Raw genomic sequence first — 27,850 nt, 5'->3', positions numbered from 1 at the left:
GGCGGGTTGGGTTTTTGAATTAAATCCAGATGTGAGAAGTTTTAAAGAATGTTTTCCACCATCCTTATATTATGCAGAAAGGAGGTGTGGTCTCTGTCCTTGCCAGCGCATAATAGCACTGCTGTAAATGAGGGGTAGATTTAATGACTAAAAATCTCTGGGTGTATGTTTTGCACCATATGTGCTGTGCAATGTAGTGCTGCAGGCCAGGCCAGCGCAGCCTTTGCATTCAGTGCAGCGCGGGCTTCCTGCGCGCCGTGCACCTGGCAGGACCCGGCAGCGCGCGAAACTCCAGCGGCGGCTCCGCCTCCAGCACTGGCAGCCCAGCCCGCAGTCAGTTCGCATCCTGCAGCAGTCCCGTCGCAAACTACTTTGCTGTTGCTGGAAATACATACTTGTGGAAATTAAGTAGAATGAAGTTACGTAATAAGGTACGCGCCCGTGTTTGCATTACCCTGTTTCTCAGTTAAGAGGAGTTTTGCTGCTGTGTGTGTGCTTTTTCCCCGCATTTGCGTTAGTTTTTCTGAAATATCTTTGGGGAGTGTAAGCTGTTTTTCCTCGGTTATTCGTGTTTGGGTGATTAAACTTCTGAGTGCTGTGATTAGTGTTCTTTCACTAAAATACTTTTAAGCACCAAAAGTAACAACTTACTGTTGTTGGTTATGCGTTGTTGCCCAAATGTGAAGCGTGGAGCCCTAACTTTTAAATGGACGTTTTGACTTTATTTTTTGTTCCAGTCGCTCTTTTAGATTTAAATCTCTGCTTTTCGCTTTGGTCTCGGGGTTTAAACTCGGCGCCTGCTCACGTGATCTCCCTGGACGCGGGAAAAGCCGGGGATGATTGACCGCTCCTGGCGCGCGCGCGCGGCCGGGGGCGCAGTGATCGTGTGCGGGCGGTTGGTTGGAAGGAAGGGGGCGGGGAGGGGCCTCGGCCGGTGAGCGGCGCCTCACTGTTGGTGAAGCCCGTTTGTGACCGTCAATATGTCGCCCCCGAGTCATTCCGGTGGCTGGCGACGCTCCGGTGATTTATTGAAGCCTCCGTGTTTGGGCCGCTTCCAGTCAGTGACCGTGTGAACTCCTGCAGCCCCGCACTGACCTTCGAGAGAGCCGGTGTCGATGCTAATCCCACTAAGAGCCGGTGTCGATGCTAATCCCACTGAGAGCCGGTGTCGATGCTAATCCCACTGAGAGCCGGTGTCGATGCTAATCCCACTGAGAGCCGGTGTCGATGCTAATCCCACTGAGAGCCGGTGTCGATGCTAATCCCACTGAGAGCCGGTGTCGATGCTAATCCCAATTGTCCCAAGTATCTCCCCTTTAGAGGGTTGGCCTCACGTTTTGTTTGCTAACACACTTTGAAGTGCCTTGGGACATTTTACTGCGCTTGTTATCAAAGCAAGTTGTTGCACCCGTAAGGATTTATCAACAGTTGTGATTAGCACAGGTATACACGCGGACTCTGAATAGCGTAGTTTAAAAAAAAATGACATTATTTCCTTACAACACTACCCCAGGATAGAAGTACAATGTTCGAACTATTAAAGAGCAGCTGTTGCAGTCACTGTTTTTAGTACAATTTTGCTTCTGCAAAACATTTTTCAGGTATATGTTTAAATATTGAAAGGGGCAATGGAATGGTTAATTATTGATGGTCACAAATGGAAATTTAGTTCCAGATTATTTGATCCTTGGGGAAATTAATTGCAATCAACAAAATGTTATAACATTGAAATATAAAAATAATGAGGTTTTGTTAACGCTGTACACCATTGATTCAAGCATTGATGTACAGTGCTTGCCACAATGTGCAAATGGGCATGCAAATATTAGCAGCAAAAATTATTCTCAAATTTAATGGGTTTGAATACTGCTACAATGAAAAAGACCAATCTCCACAGCCTGGAGAAAAGGCAGCAATGGGTGATTTCTTTGAAGTGTGATATTAAATGAGGAAGATACAATCAATCCTGAATATTACTTTAGAATAAGGCAGAATATAACCACAAATTCTAAGAATAAACAAAAAAAGAGCTACCGGAAGGAGCAGTTTCTCAAAGGGTGACAAATCAGAAATAAACTTTCAGGTAACAGACTTGGTGTTTGCAAAATTAGATCTAGGCTGAGAAGGTAAGAAAAGTAGGACAAATTCAGTGCACTGAATTTTTTTTCTGACGACTTTAAAATAGTGACAAAAGCAATGTGGTGCGTAAAATGATGTTAGGTAAATAAGAAACGTAATGCGAAATTGACAGAACTCACGGCCTTCCTTGAAGTCCCAAATAGACTTCCGTTTGAAAACTCGATGCCCTAACATCGGTAAAGACCATTTCAGTGTGTCGGCCCATCCACCTTGTTTAGCTGCAGTAGCTGGAATGACATCTTGTTCAATCAGTAAAAGTCGGGCAGTCATCCCAACTAATAACAAAGTGGCTTGTTGAGTTGATACTTGACTATTTTGTCTAAAACAACAATGAGAAATATTGTTTTGTGTAACCATACTTTTGAATGCTTTAATTTGTAGGTAGGAATGCCTATAGTGCGATCTATGATGTTTGGCCTTATAAATCAACAGTAGTTTAAGTGCACAACCCACTTAACTATTTGATTTGTTATGGAACAAATGGTTGTAGCTCAGTGAACGACATCTCAAACTACCAAAAGGGGATGATGTTCGAAGACATAATTTCTTATTGTTAATTTGCATACGACGATGTTTAAGTGCTTCCATATTTGCTTTGAAATTTCTTTAAGGTGGGGGTCAGGGTCACTGATAAGGTTTTTGTACCACTAGTGCGATATGTATCGATTGCTGGTATTGCTAACCATTTTGTGATTGGGCAGTAATTTGTTACTGTTTTGCTGTCCATATGCTAAATGTCATAAGTGGTTAATTGAATCATAGTTGATTGTATACATTATATTAGATTTATTTCTTGCATTGGTATGGTTAATGTATTTTGCTAAAATTAATTTCTAAATGCTCAATTGGGAGAGAACCAGAAATGTTGAAGGTACTGTAACACTAACTTGTCATTTCTGGGAAAAGGTCTACATCTGAAATGCTGAACTTTTAAGTTCAGATCCTTCATTGAAATTAAAAGTAATTTTACCTCCATTACATGTCCTACAAGTAAAACAATTTAAACTAGATTTGCTTTTTAAATTTGTAGAGGCAAAGACTAGTCGATCCATCTAGCATGTCCCATCCAATCATGATGCCTTGTGCATAGTGTTTTAGACACTCCCTACCCACTTGGAGCTATATAATTTATTGGGAGAGGCAAAGAAATCCTGGGTCATATAAGGGGGAGGGAGGGAGAATCTGGAAATTTCCTATCCTACCCTTTTAGGTAATTTGAACAAATCCAGGAGACCATATTGATAGTGCTACTTACAGGGTACCTACCTCTTGTACAACCTGACCGTTGCCTTGAGTACGTAGTGATTAAATATTTCATGAGCTTACAACCAGTTGCCACACCGTTTACTATTCTGTTGGGAGTAGGGAGGGGGGGGTTAGGAAGAGAAAAAAATTGCAATATTTCTATTTAAACTGAATACTGATGTAGGCATTGCCTTGGAGGAATTAATGATCTTGACATTAGGAATTGAACAGTTGAGATCACTTATCCAGAGTGCTTAACTTATTGCGCTGTTGTTTCTGTCTTATCATACGTCATAAAATTTAAATAAATATTCGCATCAAAAGATTCTAATTTCTAAATCCCTGGTGGGTGTAATGTTTGCTAGGTGCTCAACATTCGAATAGCAGATTGAACTTCTGACTGTGATTTAAGGGTGTTACCGAAGCCCTCATAATAAGTCCATTCATTTCAGTAGGTTTGTTATCTTATCATTTTAAGAGTGCTTTGATATTTCTATTACAGGTAGCTTTAACCGGTTTGTTTGGGCTATTTAAAAAAAAATGTACTGCTCAGTCACTTTCTAGATTTGATTCAATTTCGTGATGTAAATGCATGCATCCAAAGTATGAATATAGTATCCATGAATACGTTGTAAACTTGTAGTATTTGTGTAATGTGTTGCCTATTAACAGAAATACAGGCGGTAGCTTAAAATCTTAACTTGAGGCTTTTATGTTGTCTGAGAGCATGGCTTCCTTTGTGGTGAAAGAAAAAGCATTCTGTATCTCCAGATAACTTGTGTTGATGAAAGCTGGTAATGATCTGAAAGGCCTAGTGGCATTACCATTTCAAATGTGAAAGCCCAGTGGGGCACCACACATGAATTTTTTCATTGCTTGTGGAGAACCTTGAAAAGATTTGCAGGCTGTCATGTCTGGTGGAAACTGCAGCCATGTCTAGGTCAGGGTGCAAATACAGCCTGTCTGTGACCTTTTTATCTTTGATTTGTTCAATTCTTACCTTTGGACGTCTTGTCAGTTGCACTCATTTTAAGAGGACAGTTTGGTTATTTGTAGCTTTTGTTGCCAGTATCATAAGTAAAACAAAAATAGTGGTTCATTAACCTGCACAATGTGTCCTGGGAGATGCATGTAAGGCTAAAGTTTTAATAAACTTGTATGAAATTTGCAATTGTACAGAAATGCAGTTTGGAGGCCCATTTGATTTGCTCTCCGCTCACGTTACTATCGCAGATCAGCTGCTTTTTTCCTGGTTGTGAATGTTCCAGCTGGTATTGAAGATTTCTGTATGTAACAAAAACTTTTATCTGTCTACTTTGGTTACTCAAACCAACCTAAACATGCAATTTGAATATCGAATAAGCACAACTGATGATAAATATCTACAAATCTCAAAGCCTGTCTGCAAAGCTAGAATAAATTGGCTGTGCATTCCATTTACATAGTACAAAGCAGATTCAGAGTACGACCACGTGTTATGCAAAGTGAATTCCTTGCAACTCATATCATTAAAACCTGACACTAAAGAAATTATTTAAAAGGTATTCAAGATTGTATTTTTTTTTATCTGGCAGCAGATAGACCTTTCTGGAAAGGAAGAATTTAAAGACTTCAGAAACGTGGCATTGGTTCCCATGGAAACATCATCATCAGATGATAGCTGTGATAGTTTTGCTTCAGACAATTTTACGAACAGTGTAAGTGTAATTTAAGATTGTGAATGCAAAAGAAGTCGACTACAATTACCTTTAATATGATAGTTTGCTATGATATAACAAGTTTTCTATTTCTTCTCAGAAAGCTAAATTCAGAGCAGAGATCCTGACAGAAGAACTGGCACAGATTTTTAATGAGGATTCTGACAACAACGAATCATTCGATGGTTTTTCTGAAAGTGACCTCAAAGATGTGATGGAAGCAATGGTATATACTAAGCAATGAAACTTGATTAAACATAAAGTTAACAATGTTTTTGTCATCTATTTTTGCATGGTAATAGCTTGCAGTAATCACCCGTTCCAGTCTTTTGGTAATTTGATGCTAACAGAACAGCAAAAAAGTCACTATGAAAAATCCTGAATCAACAGCTCAAACGTTTGCCAAATCTTGCGTCTCTGCTTGCATTTGGAACTGTTATACCGTATATTTGTTGGAAGTGATGCAGTGAATGTTACCAATTATCTTTTTGTATTGTCATCCATACACTTACATTCAAACTTAACTGAATGATCTCTTTCTGTTTGTGAGCTGCCTCGTGACTTGGACTGAAAGCAGATTATTAAAATTAAATTACAGATGTGTAAATATTTATCAGTAGCTGAATATTTATAGGGGTTGTTTAACTTTGTGCAAGTTGGGCAGCACGGTGGTGCAGTGGGTTAGCCCTGATTCTTCACGGCGCCGAGGTCCCAGGTTCGATCCCGGCTCTGGGTAACTGTCCGTGTGGAGTTTGCACATTCTCCCCAATTTTGCGTGGGTTTCGTCCCCATAACCCAAAGATATGCAGGGTAGGTGGATTGGCCACGCTAAATTCCCCCTTAATTGGGGGGAAAAAAAATGAGTTGGGTACTCTAAAATTTATTTTAAAAAACACTGTGCATTTTTTAATCTTTATGAAAGCAGAGGCTGCATTAGAACCTTACGATAGTATTGAATATTTTTAAAATATTGAGTCAAATTCATTAATTGTTTTCTCATTTGGTTAGAATTCACATTTTGGATTGTTGGACATGTGTTCAGACCAAATACTACACAAGTTGTTTAAGGAAATGTAATATTTTAATTATTTGTCTTTAAGAGCGTTGAATCATCTGAATCAGAAGAGGATTATGAGGATGATGAAAATCTGGAAAGAATCCCAAAACACGGAGCAAACAATCTTTTCCATTACGAGTGGCTTTTAGATTTCCAACTCGAAGAAATAAGAATGTCCCAATATCAGACACGTGTGTTGCCTTGAACAAGGATTCAGCATCTGAATCCGATTCTGACCTGGATGAACCGAGAGGGAGAAGCTTTCTAGAGAAGAGAGCACTAAATATTAAAGAAAACAAAGCTATGGTAAATTGCATGCATATCTATTAATCATTTTGCTTATTTGTAGAAATTTAAGCACCAACCGCAATTTACGGCAAACCGTGTCAGTACTTGTGCTAGCTTCATATCATAGTTCATGCGAATGGCATTTACATTACATGTAAAAATGTCACACCAGAATGCTGCTTACTGCAATTTTTTTAATTACCCCAGGAAATTTGATGGAGGTACAGGGGTAGATTTCTTGGCAACCCTTGAAGCTGGTGAATGATGTGGGGGGGATTTTGATTGGGGGAAAAATAATCTGCTTGAATGAGCGAATTATTATGCCTGGTAGTGTGTATATTGTTACTCAGTTCAACCTAGCCTGTGCCTTTTAAGTTTAACACATTCCAATCTAAACTAGAAGCTACTTGAAGGCAGAGGCATTAAGGTTTTTGGAACTAAGGCAGGTTGGAATTAAACAGACCACAGACCAGCCATGATCTAATTGAATGGTATAACAGGTTTGAGGGGCTGAATAACCATCTTGTCTTAATTTCATACATTTCTGAGCTAAATTTGAGTCAACCGACGGAAGATTGGGTCAGAAACCTTGGGTTGAGAAATGGAAAAAACGCTGGAAGAATCAAAGGGATGGGGACAAAGAGAACAAATTCCCTCTAAGTATTTAATGCTTACTAATAAATCCAATGAGCAACATAGCAAGTACCCAGTGAGTGGTTATTATGTGTAACTTGTTCCTACAATGAGCAGTTATGCTGAATAGTGTAGATAAATTGAGGGGGCTCTAGATAAATGAACAAAAGAGAAAGTAATAGAAGGATGCACTGATGTATGAGTACAGAGGGAGGAGGATCATAAAAGCTGGCACAGATCAGTTGGACTGAATGGCCTTTTACACTGATGTATGAGTACGGAGGGAGGAGGATCATAAAAGCCGGCACAGATCAGTTGGACTGAATGGCCTTTTACAATGCTATAAATTCTATATAACATATTGTAATGTCCTCTTAAAAGTAATAAATGCCTTAATACAACATTTTATTTTAATCTTGTTGCCTTTATTCAAGCTGGCCAAACTGATAGCAGAGCTGAAGACTGTTCCAGGACTTTTTCCACGCAGGGTTTCTGTTCAAGGAACGCCATCAGTAAGTAGACAATATACTCAAGTTGCAACATACTCAAATGTTTCAAAATAATGCAGAAGTTCTTGTATGTAATAAGAATTAAATAACTTGCATGGATGTAATCAATTACTTAAGTACCCTGAACAGCAGTTAGTAGGCTTGATCTGTCAAATTAGTTGAGTTTTTTTGCATGAGTCAATCATAGATATGTTACAAGTCATGGCTTTTTTTATTTTAATAGTTAAATCTTCTCTTCATTTATAGATCTACATATGTCATACTGTGAACAAGGTACCTCCCATGGAATGTCTCATGAAATAGTCCACCAAATTATATAAATATGTTCCAAAAGATTGCTGTACAATAACAGTAATTTTGAAATGGAACATCAAACCACATTAAACTGAAGCAGAATAATTAAATCATCATAAAGGGATGTATATTAATGGTTAAAATGTAATATTTTTAAATTGGCGCACACCACAAAGTTACATTTTAAATTGCAGAAGTAAAGTATTGTCATGCCTTAAGAATTGTGCAGCTTCTTGACTCTTGGTAGACTTGTGCACAATATTTTGCAGATAAAAATCTGAATTGTTGTATTTTTCAGAAATCAAAACGTTCACCGAGTAATGCATTCAGAAAACATGCTTCCAGACAAAATCCTGAGTGTGGTACTCGACCTCATACTCGGTCAAGATCCTTGATTGATGGCCTTCCTTCTCCATCATCTGAGCAAGAAGATAATGTCAGCTTTATGAGGAAAAGAAAGTTTCTAGATAATGACTTCTCTGAGGTAGAGTCATTAAGTCATTTGTGCTGCTATTAACAACACCTTTCATGCTGCACTGACTTTGCCAGCTTAATCTGCATTTCTGGTGGTCACTTGTAAAGCCTAATAACCTTTACAGTTAAAGACTTTTATGTTCATAAAATTATAGAGATCTATTTCAGTAGTGTCTGCACTGACTGCAATTAAACACTTGGGAATACATGCCTCATTAAGAAATCTTGAAACATTGAAAGTCAATATATTTTGTTTTGAAGCTTTAGGTAGCACTTGACTTTACAGGTTGGCAAGCAGAATAAAAACAAGTATGATGAAACTGCTAGTCTTCAGTGCTAACTTATCCTTTGAATGCTTAATATAATAGCGTTCACAAATAAAACAATAGTTGTGCAGGCAAAGGTTCCATTGCATCTTGAGAATTTACATTTTTCATGTCCTAAGATGAGATAATTAAATTCATTTATCGTCTTCGGACAAATTCTAGATGTAAGCAATCTGTCCTATTCCAGTCCAAGCTGATCTTGCAGCTGCTTGTCCCTCCATCACAAAAAAACTGCCTATTTCCACCTCTATAATGTTGCTCCACACAGCCCATCTGCTGCGAGAATCTCATCCATGCCTTTGTCTCTTCTAGACTTGATTATTCCAATGCTTTCCTGGCTGTTATCCCATCCTCCAAAAAAAACTTCAACTCATTCAAATCTCTGCTGTCCGTATTAATGTCTTGCAACAAGTCTCTCTTATATATAACTTGTATTTGGCATTAGAATTGTCATTATTTTATCCAAATATGTTTGTTTAAGGCCTTGTGAACTCTCTGTTCTTCATACTCTATAGCTTCTTGAACATCCTCATGGCACCCTCCTGCCCCAGCCATTGTTTTAGAACCCTCTCAATAAGTATGTCTACACTTTTTTTTGAAGGTACTCCCATTTAACACCCACCTCATTTACCAAGCTTTTGTTTTTTTTCTCGTACTACTTTGGCTTGGCTTTAATTTTTGTCTGATTTATGCCCCTGAAGGAATGCTTCAGTCAAAGGAATCATATAATTGCAAGTAGTTGTTAACTATTATGTGAAACTTCCAAGCTGGCACTGAAGACTAGTTTTGACGTGCATTTTGAAAATGCCACTGAATTTCTTTTAGTAGAGATCGCCGTGTCTGGATTCCTATTATAAGCTAATGTGCTACAGAGTTGATGTTCTATTTGAATGTTGTTTAACTTGAATTAGTAGATATTTTAAGAGGGGCAAAACAAGACAAAATTATAGCCGTGTCTCCTTTCATTTGGATAATAGCCTGGGTTAAAACATTGCATCAAAAACAGAAAATACTGGACTATCTCAGCAGGTCTGACAGCATCTGTGGAGAGAGAAGAGAGCTAACGTTTTGAGTCTGGATGACTCTTTGTAAAAGCCTTTATCAAAGACTGAAGGACCTTTTCTGCAAACCTCTGACTCAATGTTTAATATTGTTTACAGGTGGCTTTGGATCGCTGAAAGAAGTTTATGATCTGTGTATTAAGTTTGTCACTCCATTCTTCTCTCTCCACCAACACAGGATGAAATGCCTCTTCGTAGGAGAAGCCGACCCAGCATACTTACCATCCCACATGTGGTGCGACCGGTTCAGGACATCACACAGGAGGAGTTGGAAAATATTTCTTGTTCAGCTAAAGATAAAGTTTATAATCGAGCCACAGTAAGTTTTCTTCTCAGAATTTCTACATGCCAGAAGTCCAAGTGTTAGCCCCGTTATCTAATCTAGACATATTTTTGGATACAAAGGCACAATTTATCATGGCCAATCCACTAATCTGCACATCTTTCGACTGGGAGGAAACCGGAGCACCCGGAGGAAACCCTCACAGACATAGGGAGAATGTGCGAACTCCACATAGTGAACCAAAGCCAGAATTGAACTCCTCCCTGGCACTGAGGCAGCAGTGCTAGAGACTCTGTGCCACCCAGTCCCTCATAATGGGCGGAGTACAAGCTGTACTCAATCAGCCTGCACTTACAAAATGCAAAGCAAAGTATCTAGTTTTGTGCGATTACACAATTGGGCAGCACTTGCTGAGCAAACCTTAGTGCACGAATAGCTATATCAACAACAAACTTGATATAATCAGCTGAGCTGGTAACATGGTTCATTTATGCTTGCTAGAAGCGACATACATTCATACTCGGGACCCGTTCTCTGCAAACAGAATGGAATATGTTCGGGTCTAGCGCCTTTTGTTTACTTGCTCATTGCTTTCTTCATGGCAAAGGCTTGCCCACCTGTGTCAACTTGCCAACCGGTACTTTTTTTTTTCTCCTGTAGTATAAATAGTTGTGATCATTTAAAATTTGTTCTTGTGTTTGTCCTGATGAGTCGAAGATGAAAAGCTTCAGCAACAAGTCTCACTTCAGAAGTGCTAAACTTTCCCTTATTTCCATATGTGGTAAATCATGTTAATACCATTGTTCATGAGGCAGAAGTTATACTATTCCTGTAGAGCAATTGTGGAGATGGATAAATTGAATCTGAGAATATTTGCGGCAGGGGAAGAGATGCAACAGGAGACTAACGTAGATTTATGCTCAAAACATTTTGATCAATTCCTAAAATATCTTCGTACTACTCATTTTAATTGAAATGACTTGTGTATTCTAGTAGCATAAGAGCGATAGGAACAAAAATAGTAATTTGGCCCCTCGAGCCTACTCCGCCATTCAGTAGGATCACGGCTGATCTGTTTGCATTTCGAATCCGCATTCTCACTGCCCCCAATAACCTTACCAAACAGGGATCCTATCTAACTCTGCCGTAAAAATTAATCAATTACCCTGCCTCCACCGCCTTCTGAGGCAGAGTTCCAAAGTCGCACAAACCTCTGAGAATAAAAATTCTCCTACTTTCTATTCTAAAAGGGTGATTTTTAAAACCGTGCCTCCTAGTTCTGGTCTCGCCCACAACAGGAAACATTCTTTCCATGTCCATCTTGTCAAGAACATTCAACTTTAATACTAAAGTCACCCTTCGCTCTCCTAAACTCCAGTGGAAACACGTGAAACTGAAACCTGTCCTCATAGACAACCCTTTTATTCAAGGTATCAATCCAGTAAACCTCCTTTGAACTGCCATCAACACATTTACATCCTTAAACTGCACAGTATTTGAAGAATCAGTGTTAATGTGTGGAAACAGAAATATGATTATTTTAATTAAATAGAAAGCTTCCTCCAAGTATGTGTACACTTGGAACTCGGTCTCCTTCTTGATTGACAGCAATTATGTTTGGTTTTGCGGTGGGGGAGTGGTTTAAGAGTGAAATGATGATTAAAGGAATTGCAAAATGGCAGTATCCTGGGCTGAACACTCAGTAGGCTAGAAGGTTGCATTCTAGTGTGGCATTGCCATTGATAACGGTCATTGGAAAGTAGACATGTGGCTTCCACTAAACATTTGTACAGAAAATAGATACTTTCTGGAAGTTCCAGAGGAATATTCTAAAGGGGTTAATTCTAAACAGGGGCTGTTTAGCACACAGCTAAATCGCTGGCTTTGAAAGCAGGCCAGCAGCACGGTTCGACTCCCGTAACAGCCTCCCCGAACAGGCGCCGGAATGTGGCGACTAGGGGCTTTTCACAGTAACTTCATTTGAAGCCTACTCGTGACAATAAGCAATTTTCATTTCATTTCAATATTAAAGGCTGGGAACTGAGCACGAGGCACAGTTAATGCTGCTGAAAGAGGAGCAGGCCTGTGCAAGGAAACAATCTCATTATTGCAAGTATATGCTTTCCTTGTGTTTTGTTTAAAAATTGTTTAATTCGCTACATTTTTCTCTAGTGCTATATGGTAAGTTAGGTGAAGAATGAATTCGATCGCTGAAATCATAGAATGGTTGTAGCACAGAAGAAGAAGACCATTCAGCCCATTGTGTCTGTACCAGCTCTCTTTGCAAGGGCAACTGCCTATTCTGGCCTTTTTCCCTGTACTACAGAAAGTTTGTCCTCCCAAGTATTTTTGAATGCCATAATTGAATCTACCTCCATCGCACAGTGTATTTCTATACTCATCACTGGCTAAGCTTCATGTCGTTGTTGCTGATGTTGCCAGTTTCAAATCTGTCAATATGACGTAGAAGCAGAAGCAGAAGTAGACCACTCGGCCCATTTAGTCTGCTACGCCACTCGATGAGATCATGGCTGATCCAATATAATTCTGAACCCCACTTTCCTGCCTTATCCCCGTAACCCTTGATTCCCTTACTGATTAAAAATATGTCTATCACAGCCTTAGTGACCCAGTCTGTACAACTCTCTGCGGTAAAGAATTCCACAGATTTACCACCCTCAAAAGAGAAGAAATTCCTCCTCGTCTTTGTCTTAAATGGGTGACCCCATACTCTGATTAATGTCCTCCGGTCCTAAACTCTCCCATAAGAGGGAACACCCTCTCAGCATCTACCCTGTCAAACCCCCTGAGAATCCTATATGTCTCAATGAGCTCCCCTCTCATTCTTCTAAATGCACAATGAGTACAGGCCCAATTTGCTCAACCTCTTCCATAACCTGGATCAACCCTGTGAACCTTCTCTGGACTGCCTCCAATGCTTGTATATCTTTCCTTGGCTAAGGGGACCACAACTGTTCATAGTTTTCCAGGTGTGGGCTAACTAGTGCTTTATTGCACATTCTCCCTATGTTTGCATGGGTTTTGCCCCCACAACCCAAAGATGTGCGTGCTAGGCGGCTTGACCATGCTAAATTGCCCCTTCATTAGAAGAAATTAATTGGGTATTCTAAATTTTATTAAAAAAAACTAGAGCTTTACATAGTTTTAGCAGGTCTTCCTTATTTCTGTACTCCATTCCCTTTAAAATAACGGCCAACATTCCTTTTGCCTACCAATGACCTCGTAGAACTTGCATGCTAGCTTTTTTGGAATTTCTGCACAAGGATCCCCAAATCCCTCTGTGCTGCAATTTTATGCAGCCTTTCATCATTTAAATAATATTCTGCTGGTTTATTCTTCCTATCAAAGTGCATAACTTGCATTTTCTTATCTTATATTCCATCTGCCCAAGTTTTTGCCCAATCACGTAACCGGTCTGTATTTATAGAATTCCTACAAGCAGAAGGAGGCCATTCGGACCACCGAGTCTGTACCAACCCTCCGAAAGAGCATCCTACCTAAGCCCAATCCCCTGCCCTATCCCCATAACCCCACCCAACCTTTGGACACATGGGGGAAATTTGGCATGGCCAATCGCCTAACCTGCACTATTCCTCTATACTCTGTCATCATCGTCACTTGCCTTCCTACCTAAGTCTGTATCATCTGCAGACTTGCATTCACTTCCCTCATCCAAGTCATTAATATATATTGTAGCCTCAGCGCACACCCTTGTGGCACTCCACTAGTTACAGGTTACAACCTCGAAAATGCTCCTCTCTCCCAACTCTCTGCCTTCCATCAGTTAGCCAATCCTCTATCCACGCTAATATACTACCCCCAACACCATGGGCTCTTATCTTTTTTAAAATAAATTTGAGTACACAATTGTTTCCAATTAAGAGACAATTTAGCATGGCCAATCCGCCTTCCCTGCACATCTTTGGGGTTGTGGGGGCGAAACCCACACAAACACAGGAAGAATGTGCAAACTCCACACAGACAGTGACCCAGAGCTGGGTTCAAACCTGGGACCTCGGCGCCATGATGGGCTCTTATCTTAAGTAGCCTTTTGTGTGGTACCGTACCAAATTCTTTTACATCTACTGGTTCCCCTTCATCTACCTTGCTTGCTACTACCTCAAAGAATTCTAATAAATTTGTCTCACACGATTTTCCCTTCACAAAGCCATGCTGACTGCTTGATTGTTGTACATTTCCAAATGCCCTGCTATTACATCCTTTATAATGGATTCTAACATTTTTCCAATGTTAGAAGTTAAAATAACTTGCCTGAAGTTTTTTTTGTCTCCCTCTTTTTGAATCAAGGTGTTACATTGGCAGAATCCTTTGATTCTCGATCCTTTCATCTACTCTGTACACCCCCTCATAATTTTAAACACCCCAATCAAATCTTCTCTCAATCTTTATTTCACTGACTTCTGGTGGCGACTATGAGGGAGTAGGTCGCACGTTTGGTGGCTCCCGCTCTGGCTAGACATTCGGACCTTTCCCCCAGACTTTTTTCGTGCTTTTAAGCGCTGGATTTGAAGAAACAGTGAACAAGTGTTCGGTGTATATATTGTTTTATGGAACAGAGAGCCCGAAGAGATCGAAAGGGAACAAACAAAAAGTCAGGCTCGAGCTGCGTGTTGGCTGCAGCAGCGGACAAGATGGCCGGTGTCCAGACCCTGGGGCTTCGGCCCAACCATCAGCGGAGGAGCTGATGCAGGTCATCTGGGAAGGCTTTGCCAGACAGAAATGGGAATGTCTGGACCTGATTAAGGAAATGGTAGAGAGGATGGAGCGGAGGCTAGATGCCCAGGACCGGACAATCCAGAAATTGGGGAAGGCGCTAGCTGAACAAGAGGAACACCAGACGGCACTGGAGATGGAGGTGGGGATGCTGAGGGACCGGCAAAAAAGGCTGCTGGAACAGGTAGAGGATTTGGAGAATAGGTCCTGTAGGCAGAACCTAAGGATTGTTGGCCTGCAGGAGGGGGCTGATGCTGGGGAGTTTGTGGAGAACATGTTCCAGAAGCTGCTGGGAGATGGGGCTTTCCCCCGACCGTTGGAGGTGGATTGGGTGTAAAAGCACTGGCGAGGAAGCCGCGGCAGGGAGACACCCCCAAGCGGGTGATGGTGGGCAGGTTCCACAGGTACCTGGATAAGGAGCGCGTTCTCCAGTGGGCCAAGCGCACGCGGAGCTGTAAATGGGACAACAGCATTTTGCGGGTGTACCAAGATCTAAGTGTGGAGGTGCCCAAGAGAGGTCAGGCTTTAATTCAGTCAAGTCGATCCTGTTCAAGAAGCAGGTTAAGTTCGGACTGTTGTATCCGGCACGACTTTGGGTTACGCATGAGGACCAACATCATTACTTTGAGTCGCCCGAGGACGCTATGGAGTTCGCCAGGAGGAAAGGACTGGTGCCAACTTGACAACATTCTGTTCTAAGTTTGAGAAACTGTTTTTGCTCTTCGTTTTAAATGCTGTTTCCACGGATTTATTAATTAATTTGTTCGCTTTTGTTCTTGGCTTTTTCTCTTCAGTGACTGTGCTCTGTTTAAGAAGGGGAATGTAGGTTTTATTTATTTATTTCTCTATTTCGGTGGGTTTTCTGTGTTGTGAGGGGGATGGTGGTGGGGATTTCTGACTTCGTATTATTTTGAGTAGTATTACTTTGATCTGTATTATGGCGAGAGTTTGGCTTTGTTTTTCTTTACACTGACTTTGGTTGGCGTTTGTTTCTTAAAGTGGGTGGTTGTCGGGGCTGGGCTGATGAGGGCGATGGTTTTGATGGGCGGGGGGAGGGGAGGTAGGCAACAATAGGTGGAAGACATGCTGGAGCTGCGGGCCACCAGACTAGCTGGGTGAGTTAGTCTGCGGGAGCACAGTCGGTGGAGTGGATACAATCAGATTAGGATGGGGTTAGGTTACAGAGTGTTGTTGCTGGGGGGGGGGGGGGGGGGGCTGCTTGTTCGGCTGATGGGGGAGGGATTTGATTTTAGAAGCGCAGAAGAGGTTGGGGATGGGCGCTGCCAGGAGGCGGGGCCACAGAGGTGCGGGGCTGGGGGCAGGCCCAGGAAAGGGGATGGCTGACATGTGAGGGGGGGGGGGGGGGAGAGCAGGAGAAGAGGGCGTGGTGCCCCCCAACTAGGCTGGTCACATGGAACGTTAGAGGGCTAAATGGACTGGTGAAGAGGGCAAAGGTGTTTGTGCATCTCGGGGCTCTAAAGGCAGATGTGATAATGTTGCAGGAGATGCACCTGAAGATATCGGACCAGATTAGGTTGAGGAAGAGCTGGGTTAGTCAGGTATTACACTCCGGGCTAGATACTAAGACCAGGAGGGTCGCGATTCTGGTGAACAAGCAGGTGCAGTTTGAGTGGAGTATTGTTTCAGACGGGGAGGTCGCTACATTATGGTTAGCAGTAAGCTGGAAGGGAGGAAGGTGGTCCTGGTCAACATATATGCACCAAACTGGGACGCTGTGGATTTCATAAAGAGGGTGCTGTGGAAGATACCCGACCTGGATTCCCACAAGCTAGTTATGGGAGGGGACTTCAATACAGTTATTGATCCAGGCCTGGACTGGTCATGCTCAAAAACGAGCAGGGGGGGGGGGGGGCTGACCTGTGGCGGTTTGGAAGTCCGACAGGGCAGGAGTTCTCCTTTTTCTTGCATGTCTATAGGGTCTACTCCCAGATCGATTTTTTAAAATTCTTTATATTGAGTAGGGATCTACTGACCGGGGTGGTGGACACTCCGTATTCAGCAATCACTATTTCTGATCATGCCCCGCATTGGGTTCAGTTACAGGTGAGTGAAGAGAGCTTCCAGCACCCACAGTGGCGGCTGGATGTGGGACTGCTGGTGGACGAAGGGGTGTGCGAGAGGGTGAGGAAGTGTATACAAAACCACCTGCAGGTCAATGATACGGGGAAAGTCTCAGCAGCGGTGGTGTGGGAGGTGCTCAAGGCAGTGGTGAGAGGGGAGCTGATTTCAATCCAGGCTCATAGATACAAGACATATAGGGCAGAAACGGACTGACTGTTAGAGGAGATCCTGCAGATTGACAGGAGGTATGCGGGCACCCCGAGTGCAGAGCTCTTAACGGAGGAGGCTGCAGGCGGAGTTTGGGGTGGTGTCCACAGGTAAGGCAGTGGAGCAGCTCAGAAAGGTGAGGGGTGCGATATATGAACATGAGGAGAAAGCCAGCAGGATGCTGGCTCAGCAGCTCAGAAAGAGGGAGGCGGCTAGGGCAATTCGTAAAGTGGTGGATGGAGGCGGTAACTTGGTACAGGATGCGACGGGTATGAACAGGGCTTTTAAGGACTTTTATAGCAGACTCTATAGCTTGGAGCCCCCTGTGGGGCCGGACAGGATGAGACGCTTAGCCAGCCTGCCATTCCCAAAAGTGGGTAGGGAGATTTTAAAACTGGACAAGAACCAGGAGTCGTGTGGGTCTTGTAGGCTGATCTCCCTTCTTAACGTGGATGCTCAACTGCTGGCAAAGCTTTTGGCCACTAGGATTGAGGACTGTGTGCCGAGTGTTATTAGGGAGGATCAAACGGGGTTCGTTAAAGGTAGGCAACTGGTGGCAAATGCAAGATTGCTCAATGTGATCATGATGCCCCCAGAGGGAAAGGAGGTGTAGGTAGTGGTGGCAATGGACGCGGAGAAGGCGTTTGACTGGGTAGAGTGGGAGTACTTATGGGAAGTGCTGGGACGGTTTGGATTTGGAGTGGGTTTCATCGACTAGGTCAGGCCCCGGAGGAGAATGTGAGGACAAACAGGATTACTTCCGACTATTTTAGACTGCACCACGGGGCGAGACAGGGGTGCCCCCTCTCCCCACTGCTGTTTGCGCTAGCTATAGAGCCGCTGGCAATTGCTCTTGAGGGCTTCAGAGGGTTGGAAGGGGCTGATGGGGGGGGGGGGGGGGGGGGTGGGGGTGGAGCATAGAGTTTCATTGTATGCACATGACCTGCGTTTGTACATTTCGGACCCGATGGCGGGGATGGACGGAACCATGGCGACCCTGGGAGAATTCGGACGGTTTTTGGGGTACTAATTGAATATGACAAAAATGTGAAATGTTTGTAGTTCAGGAGAGGGGCCAAGGGGACCGGCTGAGGGACAGCTTCAGGTACCTGGGACTACAAGTGGCGCAGGATTGGGGTCGACTGCGCAAGGTGAACCTGTCCCGGCTGGTAGATCAAATGTGAGGAGAGTTCCGGAGGTGGGACGTGCTCCCGCTATCGTTAGCTGAGAGAGTGCAGACAGTTAAAATGATGGTCCTCCCGAGGTTCTTATTCGTGTTCCAGTGTCTTGCCATTTACATTCCATGTTCCTTTTTTAAGAGGGTAAGCAAGATCATTTTGGGTTTCATATGGGCGGGCAAGTCCCCGCGAGTGAAGAGGGTGATGCTTGAGCGGAACTGGTGGGAAGGGGGGCTTGCACTGCCGAATTTCAGCAACTATTATTGGGTGGCCAACATAGACATGATAAGGAAGTGGGGGGTTCGACTTGGGAGCGGGTGGAGGCAGTCTAATGTAGGGGGACCAGTCTGGGGGCGTGGTGACAGCGTCTCTGCCGTTCCCGTCAGCGCGCTTCTCCACCAGTCCTGTAGTGGTGGCGGCCCTTTGGACCTAGGGACAGTGGAGGAGCCACGTGGGAGCAATGAGAGCATCAGTCTGGTCCCCGATATGTGACAACCATCGGTTTGCCCGGGGGGGGGGGGGGGGGATTGAGCAGATGGGAGATTTGATTTTGGAAGGGAGCTTCCCTAGTTTGAGGCCGCTGGAGGCCAAGTTTGGGTTGGTGGGGAATGAATTCTGGTATATTCAGGTGTGGGACTTTTTTGGGTAAGCAGATGCCATCTTTTCCACTCCTACCACTAAGGGGGATCCAAGATAGGGTCGTGTCTGGAGAATGGGAGGGGGAGGGAAGTGTCTTGGATATTTACAAGGAGCTCATGGGGGGGGCGGAGGAGACGCAGACCGAGGAGCTGAGGCATAAATGGGAGGAGGAGTTGGGAAGGGAGATTGAGGAAGGCCTGTGGGCGGGCACGCTGAGCAGGGTTAATGGGACTGCAACATGTGCCAGGCTTGGCTTGGTTCAATTTCAGGTCGTCCACCGGGCCCACGTGAGTGTCCCGGGTGAGCAGACTCTTTGGTGTAGACGACATGTGTGTAAAGTCTGAGAGGACTGGCAGACCATGTCCACATGTTGTGGGCTTGTCCAAAACTTAGGAGATACTGGCGGGGGTTCGAGGACGTCATGACTAGAGTATTGAACACAAGGGTGGCAATGAGTCCAGAGATGGCGATTTTTGGGGTTTCAGTGGCCCCGGAAGTCCAGGGGGGAGAAAGAGGCCGCCGTCTTGGCCTTTGCTTCCCTGGTAGCCCGGAGATGGATACTTATGGCTTGGAGGGACTCAAAGCCCCCGAAGTCAGAAGCCTGGCTGTCAGACATGGTGAGTTTCCTGGGCCTAGAGAAGGTCATTGTTAGGGTTCGCCCGGAGGTGGCAACCATTCATTGACTTGGTGGAGAATTAATCGTCAGCGGGGGGGGGGTCAGGGGAATGCAGTATAGGGGGTCATTTAGACAGATCTGGATGGGGCAGGCTATGAAAATTGCACTATGTACTTTGTTTACTGTAGAGCCCTTTTGTTTTCTCATTCTGTAATTCTACTTTTTTCAATGCCGAAAACTACCTCATTAAAATTGTTTATTTTTTAAAAAAATCTTTATTTCACTGAGGAGACCCCAGCAATCTCCAATCTGCCCACACAACTGAAATTCCTTTGCTCTGAAATCAATCTTGTGAATCTTTTCTGCACCTTTTCTGATCCCTTCACCATTCCTGAAGTGGGTGACACCGAACTGAATGCAGTTCTCCAAATGAGGCTGTAGAAGTGTTTTATACAGGATGATTTATAAATTCCAAGATCCCTCTTTCTTTATTAACCACTTTTTCAATCTGGCCTTCTATCTTCAGTGATTTACACACACAAACCACTTGGTCCCTCTGCTCCTGCATATCCTTTAGAATTGTACCCCATGTTTTATATTGTCTCCCTTCCTACCAAAATGACTCGCTACACATTTTAATGCATTAAGTTTCATCTGCTGGTGCCCCTGCTCCACCAGACCTCCATGCCCTTTTTGAAGCTTAAAACTTAGTTCAGAGTACTTCCAAGTTTTGTGGCATTTGCTAATTTTGACATTGTGCCCTGTGCACCCAAGTCTAGGGCCTGAATATGGATCAAGAAAAGCAGCAGGCGATTTCTGGGAGATCCCACTATGTCTTTCTCCAATCTGAAAAACAACCATTCACCTCCACTCTGTTTCCTGTCACTCCGGCACAATTTTGCTACTGTTCCTTTTATTCTATGAGAGCTAATTTGCTTGTAAGTCTGTTTATGTGGGACTTTATCAAATGCCTTTTGGAAATCCACATCAGTTATACTACCTCTATCCATCCTGTTATATCAAAAAACTCGAGCAACTTTGTTCAACATGATTTGCTTGTAATTCCAAGCTGGCTTTCCTTAATTACGTTTGTCCAATTGCCTATAAAAACTATTTTGTCCTGAGTTATCATTTCTAAAAGCTTCCCCACCACTGAGTTTAAACTGACATAAGGTTTATAATCATCTTGAAAAGAACAAGTTGATTAGCGATAGTCAACACGGTTTTGTGAAGGGTAGGTCATGCCTCACAAACCTTATTGTGTTTTTTGAGAAGGTGACCAAACAGGTGGATCAGGGTAAAGCTGTTGATGTGGTGTATATGGATTTCAGTAAGGCGTTTGATAAGGTTCCCCACGGTAGGCTATTGCAGAAAATAAGGAAGTATGGAATTGAAGGTGATTTAGCGGTTTGGATCAGTAATTGGCTAGCTGAAAGAAGACAGAGGGTGGTGGTTGATGGCAAATGTTCATCCTGGAGTTCAGTTACTAGTGGTGTACCGCAAGGATCTGTTTTGGGGCCACTGCTGTTTGTCATTTTTATAAATGACCTGGAAGAGGGTGTAGAAGGATGGGTTAGTAAATTTGCAGATGACACGAAGGTCGGTGGAGTTGTGGATAGTGCTGAAGGATGTTATAGGATACAGAGGGACATAGATAAGCTGCAGAGCTGGGCTGAGAGGTGGCAGATGGAGTTTAATGCGGAGAAAGTGTGAGGTGGTTCACTTGGAAGGAGTAACAGGAATGCAGAGTACTGGGCTAATGGCAAGATTCTTGGTAGTATAGATGAACAGAGAGATCTCGGCATCCAGGTACATAAATCCCTGAAAGTTGCCACCCAGGTTAATAGGGCTGTTAAGAAGGCATATGGTGTGCTAGCCTTTATAAGCAGGGGGATTGAGTTTCGGAACCACAAGGTCATGCTGCAGCTGTACATAATTCTGGTGCGGCCGCACCTGGAGTACTGCGTGCAGTTCTGGTCACCACATTATAGGAAGGATGTGGAACCTTTGGAAAGGGTTGAGGAGATTTACTAGGATGTTGCCTGGTATGGAGGGAAGGTCTTACGAGGAAAGGCTCAGGGAATTGAGGTTGTTTTCGTTAGAGAGGAGAAGGCTGAGAGGTGACTTAATAGAGACATATAAGATAGTCAGAGGGTTAGATAGGGTGGACAGTGAGAGTCTTTTTCCTCGGATGGTGATGACCAACACGAGGGGACATAGCTTTAAATTGAGGGGTGATAGATATAGGACCGATATCAGAGGCAGTTTCTTTACTCAGAGAGTAGTCGGGGTGTGGAACGCCCTGCCTGCAACAGTAGTAGACTCGCCAACTTTAAGGGCATTTAAGTGGTTACTGGATAGACATATGGATGAAAATGGAATAGTCTAGGTCAGATAGGCTTCAAATGGTTTCACAGGTCGGCGCAACATCGAGGGCCGAAGGGCCCGTACTGCGCTGTAGTGTTCTATGTTCTACATGTTGTTGCTGAGTTTATCCGTACACCCTTATTTGAAAAATGTGCAACTTTTGCAATTCTCCAGTCCTCTAGCAAGGAGGTTTGGAAATTATGGCCAGTGCCTCTGCAATTTCCATCCTTTCTTTCCTTATTTGGCGCTGATGACTTATTAACTTGCCAGCCTTTCTAATACCTGCTCTCTATCAATTTTTAGCCCCTCGGATATCTAATTTCCCTCCATCTCAGTACGATGTGGCCAGCATCATCTTGGCAAAGTACTCATTTAATAAGAATCAATCAGAATACACACACAGCACAATTTCATGGTAATAAAAATCAAGGTGAGAAATGAAAAGTTTCCGTTGGAGGCACTTCATCAGCCTTGGGTTCCATAGGTCAGGTATAATAGAAAAATAAATATCCTGTTTTATTGGTAATTAGTTTGGTTGAATGATTGTTGGCTAGAAAACTAGGCGAACTCGTGTTCCTTTTCAAAGGTGCCCTGGAATCTTTGTCCACTTAAGCAAGTGCCTTTTTACTAAATTCATAACTTTTTGAATGACTGGATCTTAAACAGTGACTTTTATAGTCTTGGCCTTATGCAATGTTTGTGTTTCTTACCAATCATCTGAAGTTTTAACAGTTGCTCAAGGTGCAGGTCATGCTCTTATTGTCATTGTCTAGTTGCCCTGAGGAAGTGATGGGTTTTCTTAAATTACTGCAGTCAGTATTATGGATCTTCCGCAAGTGTTTTTAAAAATTATTTGTTCATGGGATGTGAGCATGCCTTATTGCTCTCAAGGAAGGTAATGGTGAGCCACCACCTTGAACCGCTGTAGTTTGTGTTGTGCAGGTACGCCCACAGTTCTGTTGGGGAGGTAGTGCCAGGATTTTGACCCAACAACAATTAAGGAACAATGGTTATATAGACAAATATGATTTGGAGGGAAATGAGCAGGTAATATACTGCTCAAACCTATTTCACCAAAGACGTTTTTGTTGCCGACTAGGAGAGACTGCTTTTATGTTGTTAGCATGAACCGCAATCATACCGAGGCCTCAACAATGCAAGGGACGTCCCTTCCACTTCCTATACAGTTTATTACAATGCTGCTAATTTATCTTGGAACATCTCAATTTTGCACAAGCATTATATTTCCATTCTCTGAATTATTTTAAACTGTTTGATTTGGCTTTTTGGGTAGCACAGTGGTTAGCACTATTTCTTCACAGCACCAAGGTCTGGGGTTCGATTCCTGCTTGAGTCACTGTCCGTGCAGAGTCTGCACGTTCTCCCTGCATCTGTGTGTTTCCTCCGGGTGCTCCGGTTTCCTCCCAAAAGTTCGAAAGACCTGCTTGTTAGGACTATGTACCCGAACAGGCGCCGGAGTGTGGCCAGTATGGGCTTTTCACAGTAACTTAATTGCAGTGTTAATGTAAGCCTACTTATAAAAATATTAAAGATTAATGCGGGGAGACTTTAATTCACTAAAATAAATCTGAAATCACCTGCAGTTGCCCACCAGCTTAATTATTGTCTCTTTAACATGGAAAACATTTTTTTTCATTAAACAAAGCCATTTTACTAATTCAAAAATAAAATATTTCCCCCAATTTTAGTTAATTTCCCTTGCCTTGTTCTTCAACATAAGAAAACTAGAGATGCAAAACGTTAACCTGTATTTTATTTTTTTTAGGAAAAATTATGAATTGGGATAGTACGGATTAACATTCATTAAGCAGTGCCAGTACTAGCTGCAAAAAGGAAGCAAAACAGAAACTGGGGCTCTATATATATCTTTTATACTTGTTGGGAGAAAGAGAGTCGGAACCTAAAATTTGAGAGAATTTCCATATTAATAAACTGGCAAAGATGTGTCTGTAAAAGGGAAAGTGCTGATGGAAACATTCATTTTGCATTCCAATCACTTTACCATTAAAAGCTATTAGCATTTAACTGTGCTTTCATATAATTCCATGTAATTTTGGGGCATGCTTTTGAAGTGCCGACAGAAAAAAATGGATGTATTTGTTCTTGCAGGGTTCCACTTGCCACCAATGCCGTCAAAAGACGATTGATACAAAAACAAATTGTCGAAACCCAGAATGTGTGGGGGTCAGAGGACAGTTCTGTGGTCCGTGTCTTCGAAACCGCTATGGTGAATTTGTTAGAACTGCCTTACTGGATCCTGTGAGTATTATTTTTTTTTGCCCAATTGCATGTGTTTATATAGTGTCCCCCCTTTATTGACCTTAGCGTTAAAATATTAGCATGTTATTGTTTTCAAGCTAGCAACCACATGACTAAAGCTAATTGGCCGAGAAACTTCCCTTATTTAGAACATAGAACATACAGTGCAGAGGGAGGCCATTCGGCCCATCGAGTCTGCACCAACCCAATAACCCCTCCTAACCTTTTTGGTCACTAAGGGCAATTTATCATAGCCAATCCATCTAACCTGAACATCTTTGGACTGTGGGAGGAAACCAGGGCACCCGGAAGAAATCCATGCAGACATTTGTTGGAGATTGTTTCAGATTGAAGGTTACCAGAAAAATATTTCATTTACATGTAACCTGAATTTAATGATCTTTGTATGTAGATCAGCCTTACCCAGTTTTTTTTGTTTCCCTCAATTTTCATGTAATTAGAAGCAATATTAAGTACGCCCTTTGCTGCACAAGCAACTAGTTATATTTGTCACTGCAAAAGATAATTTTATATGATTTACTTTATGTTAACTTTTCTGAAACAAAAGTAGATACTTTGTGCAGAACCATTGACACGTTTTTGGTTGCAAAATGAAAAATGGGATTAAAAGTGCTGTTTAGAAAATTTACCAGTGGTTTTAGGCTCATGGTTTTTTTCCTTCCATAATCAGAACTGGTATTGCCCCACCTTGTAGAGGAATCTGCAATTGTAGCTTCTGCCGACAGCGTGAAGGTCGCTGTGCTACAGGTGTTCTTGTTTACCTGGCTAAATATCATGGATATGACAACGTTCATGCCTACTTGAATAGGTAAGTTCCAAGTTCTTTTTTGTGTTCTGCTCACGTGAATATTTTCGTTTATGTAATGTTTTTAAGTAAAATCTGAATTTTTTTTTTCCAGCCTGAAAAGAGAACTTCAATGGAAGACTAATGAGAGCAGCAGTGAACCAGTTTCATGAAAGCAATCAAATCTTTTAATAAATTTACACCTTTTAAACAATTTTTGTTAAATATTGAGCTAGGTTTACAGAAATGTGCTTCAATCATAGTGCTTCATTTACAATATTTTGCATAGTGAACTTACTCGCATTGTTTGTTTGCTACCATAATCACAGGTTAATTAGGAGCATGCTAGAGTTGAGGGGGAAGAAGGTGATAACAATTCTTTGCACATGCTCCCCTATAGACATTGTTTTAGGCTACCGACATCAGCAAAACCATTTGCCCACTGGCATGCTTACGGCAGCAAGTAAATTCCTCAGTGCACTGTCATTTATTCTACTTGCATAATAGCCTTGTTCTATAATATCCCCCAATTTTAAATATCCAGCTGCTCAATTGTAGTGTCAAATCTCTTGTATTTAAGTCAAAACCGATTGCTCTATACACACTTAAATCTCAGCTGGTTTCAAAATATAACTCGAGAATGAATTTCACTCAAATTCTACAGCTAGATTTTTAAAAAACTCATTAATTTTAATGGCTTTTACCTATGTTCTGTTAATAAACCTGAATGAACTATAAATACCAATCTAGCATTGTATCCAATGATAAATCTGTATCAAGATTACTGCTGCATAACTTCAAATAAACAAAGTTTCATAGGACAATCAGTTAACCATGCCGACATCCCACTTTCTCGGGGTACAAGCACATGTTTTCAGGGTGCAAGTGGATGTCATTTTTGCATCAGTGCCCCCCCCCCCCCCGTGCTTTTATTGTGTGAGGGATTTACATCACAAAATGCACTCGTTGAAACCATACAAAAGTGAGCAAATTTGCATCTAAAAGGTACTTGAATGCCTGGGAAGGAGGGAGAAGTATTTGGTCTTTTGCATTTTAATGTTATGTTTTGCCACTTGTACCATGTGTGCTATCTGCAATATAAAAGATGAATTTAATCAGAAGCTATACATTGGATCGGTGTAAATTATGAAATATTCCCTTGTTGCAGTTATTGTCTTATGCTGGTTGTAGAGCATTGACATTTTGTAATGTTCTGAATGTATTTTAATAAAACTTTTATTTTTCAATATTTTCCAATTGTGCAAATACTTTACACCCTGAATTATGTTATGGATAATCATGCTAGTTTTGTGACTTGTATTTTAAATATTGTCAAATATTGCTTAAAGCCAGTTATACTAGTGGTTAATATAGAAAGAAATGCACTGAAATTGAAATTCCTCAATTCATAATATTGCTTACAAGTGCCAGGAATTTCTCTGTCTCCCACTCCAAGATTGTTGGAAGCCCCACTAGCCAAGCCATCAGAACAATATTTCTTAAGCATCTTGTGCCTGTTAGACTTTATAATGGCATTTTGCAGAAGAAGCTGCACGAATGTTCAGCACAGGTTATGGTATCATGGTTTTAAAAATAAATTTCTTCCAAATTGGCTACATGTATATTGGGTAAACCTACAGATACATTTATCTGTAAATAGATGTTGCTGAAAGAATAATAGAATAATAAATGAAAACACATAGCAGTTGTGTTACAATAAAATAAAAGTTGTAGTCGGGTAATGCTACTTCAGGTCATTGATGTTGAAAGCACACCCTGCTTTTAACGTCAGCTGTTTCACTACAAATGAGCTAAAGGTGGATAGATTGAGGAGGCACAACAGCTGAGGGTCATGGATTAGAATTCTCGTGTAGAAGCTGTACAGGAAACAAATTTGTCTACTCTTAAACAGTGCTAACGCAGCAGGCAAGAGACAGCACCACACCTGTCACAGTTCCCCTGCTTGAACTACAATCTCAAACTTGTGCACATTGCAGTGGAAACAGATTTCTGGTGTTTGTATTTAAATATCTGCACTAAATAATGTTTTATTTTTAATAGCAACTATATTATCAGATACTTTGTATCTCTAGAGGATTATTCTCTCGTGGCCTTTGGATGTGCCTCCCATCAAAACGTTCTACAATTGAAAGTAGTGCAAAAGCTAAAATGGTGGAAGATTGTGTTGTGATTACAGAAGATTGATTGCCTCCAGTTTCAAGCACACAACCCAACTGCAACACCCACGCACATTTTTCTGTGACAAAGCAGCAAATAAAAACTTTTTTAAACACACAACAGCAAAGCAACACCGGCAAGAATCCATTTTGCACTCTCTCCTTCGTTTTCAAATTGAAAGTGCAAACATAGGTAGTCCTCTAAGTTTAGTCTTATAAACAGGGCATTCATAAATATTCCTCATTTCCTGTTGTCATTGGGGATGCTTTAACAAATATAACAGGGCATCAGAGGTGTCAATTCTTTCAACAGTGGCTTCTGCTATATGGCCATTCTGAATGTCCCTCGTGCTCCTGTGATGTAACAAGGAGAAAAGTAAATACTTTTCAAAAGGGCTTTTTTGTTTCAATTAAAAAATGCTATGTGTAGATAAGTATATCTGCAGCACAGAGTTCCCAGGTTCGATCCCAGCTCTGGGTCACTGTCCATGTGGAGTTTGCACATTCTCCCTGTGTTTGCTGGGTTTCACCCCACAACCCAATGATGTACAGATAGAAGGATATCCATGCTAATTGCCCCTTAATTGGAAAAAATTAATTATGTACTCAAAATTTATGAAAAGGAAGAAATGTGTACAATTTCTTATGGTGTCGACTTCCAGTGGCAGCCATGGTGAGAGTGGTCGCACATTTGATCGCTCCCGCTCGTGTGGATGGATCTTTTTCCCAGCTAACAGT

General features: G+C 42.1%; 2 protein-coding genes across 2 annotated transcripts in view; one reads left to right on the top strand and one right to left on the bottom strand.

The window, feature by feature from the left end:
• The first annotated feature begins 237 nt into the window (after nt 1–237).
• Nucleotides 238–26,184, top strand: cdca7a (cell division cycle associated 7a). Its single transcript, XM_038789394.1, is given in 12 exon segments — nt 238–431; nt 4,959–5,081; nt 5,182–5,307; nt 6,182–6,242; nt 6,245–6,444; nt 7,494–7,571; nt 8,161–8,346; nt 9,902–10,042; nt 23,981–24,130; nt 24,822–24,833; nt 24,835–24,959; nt 25,051–26,184. Coding segments are annotated over 12 exon segments (1,278 nt in total). The 5' UTR covers nt 238–413; the 3' UTR covers nt 25,109–26,184.
• The window catches only part of LOC119962305 (dynein heavy chain 11, axonemal-like), a 95,948-nt gene continuing 94,092 nt past the window's right edge, over nt 25,995–27,850 (bottom strand). The window contains 1 exon segment of the mRNA XM_038790291.1: nt 25,995–26,026. Within this exon segment, the coding sequence (XP_038646219.1) occupies nt 25,995–26,026 (32 nt within the window).

Source organism: Scyliorhinus canicula, chromosome 2 (assembly GCF_902713615.1).
Source record: "Scyliorhinus canicula chromosome 2, sScyCan1.1, whole genome shotgun sequence".
NCBI lineage: Eukaryota > Metazoa > Chordata > Chondrichthyes > Carcharhiniformes > Scyliorhinidae > Scyliorhinus > Scyliorhinus canicula.
Note: the sequence above shows the minus strand (reverse complement) of the source record. Positions and strands in the feature narration are given on the sequence as shown.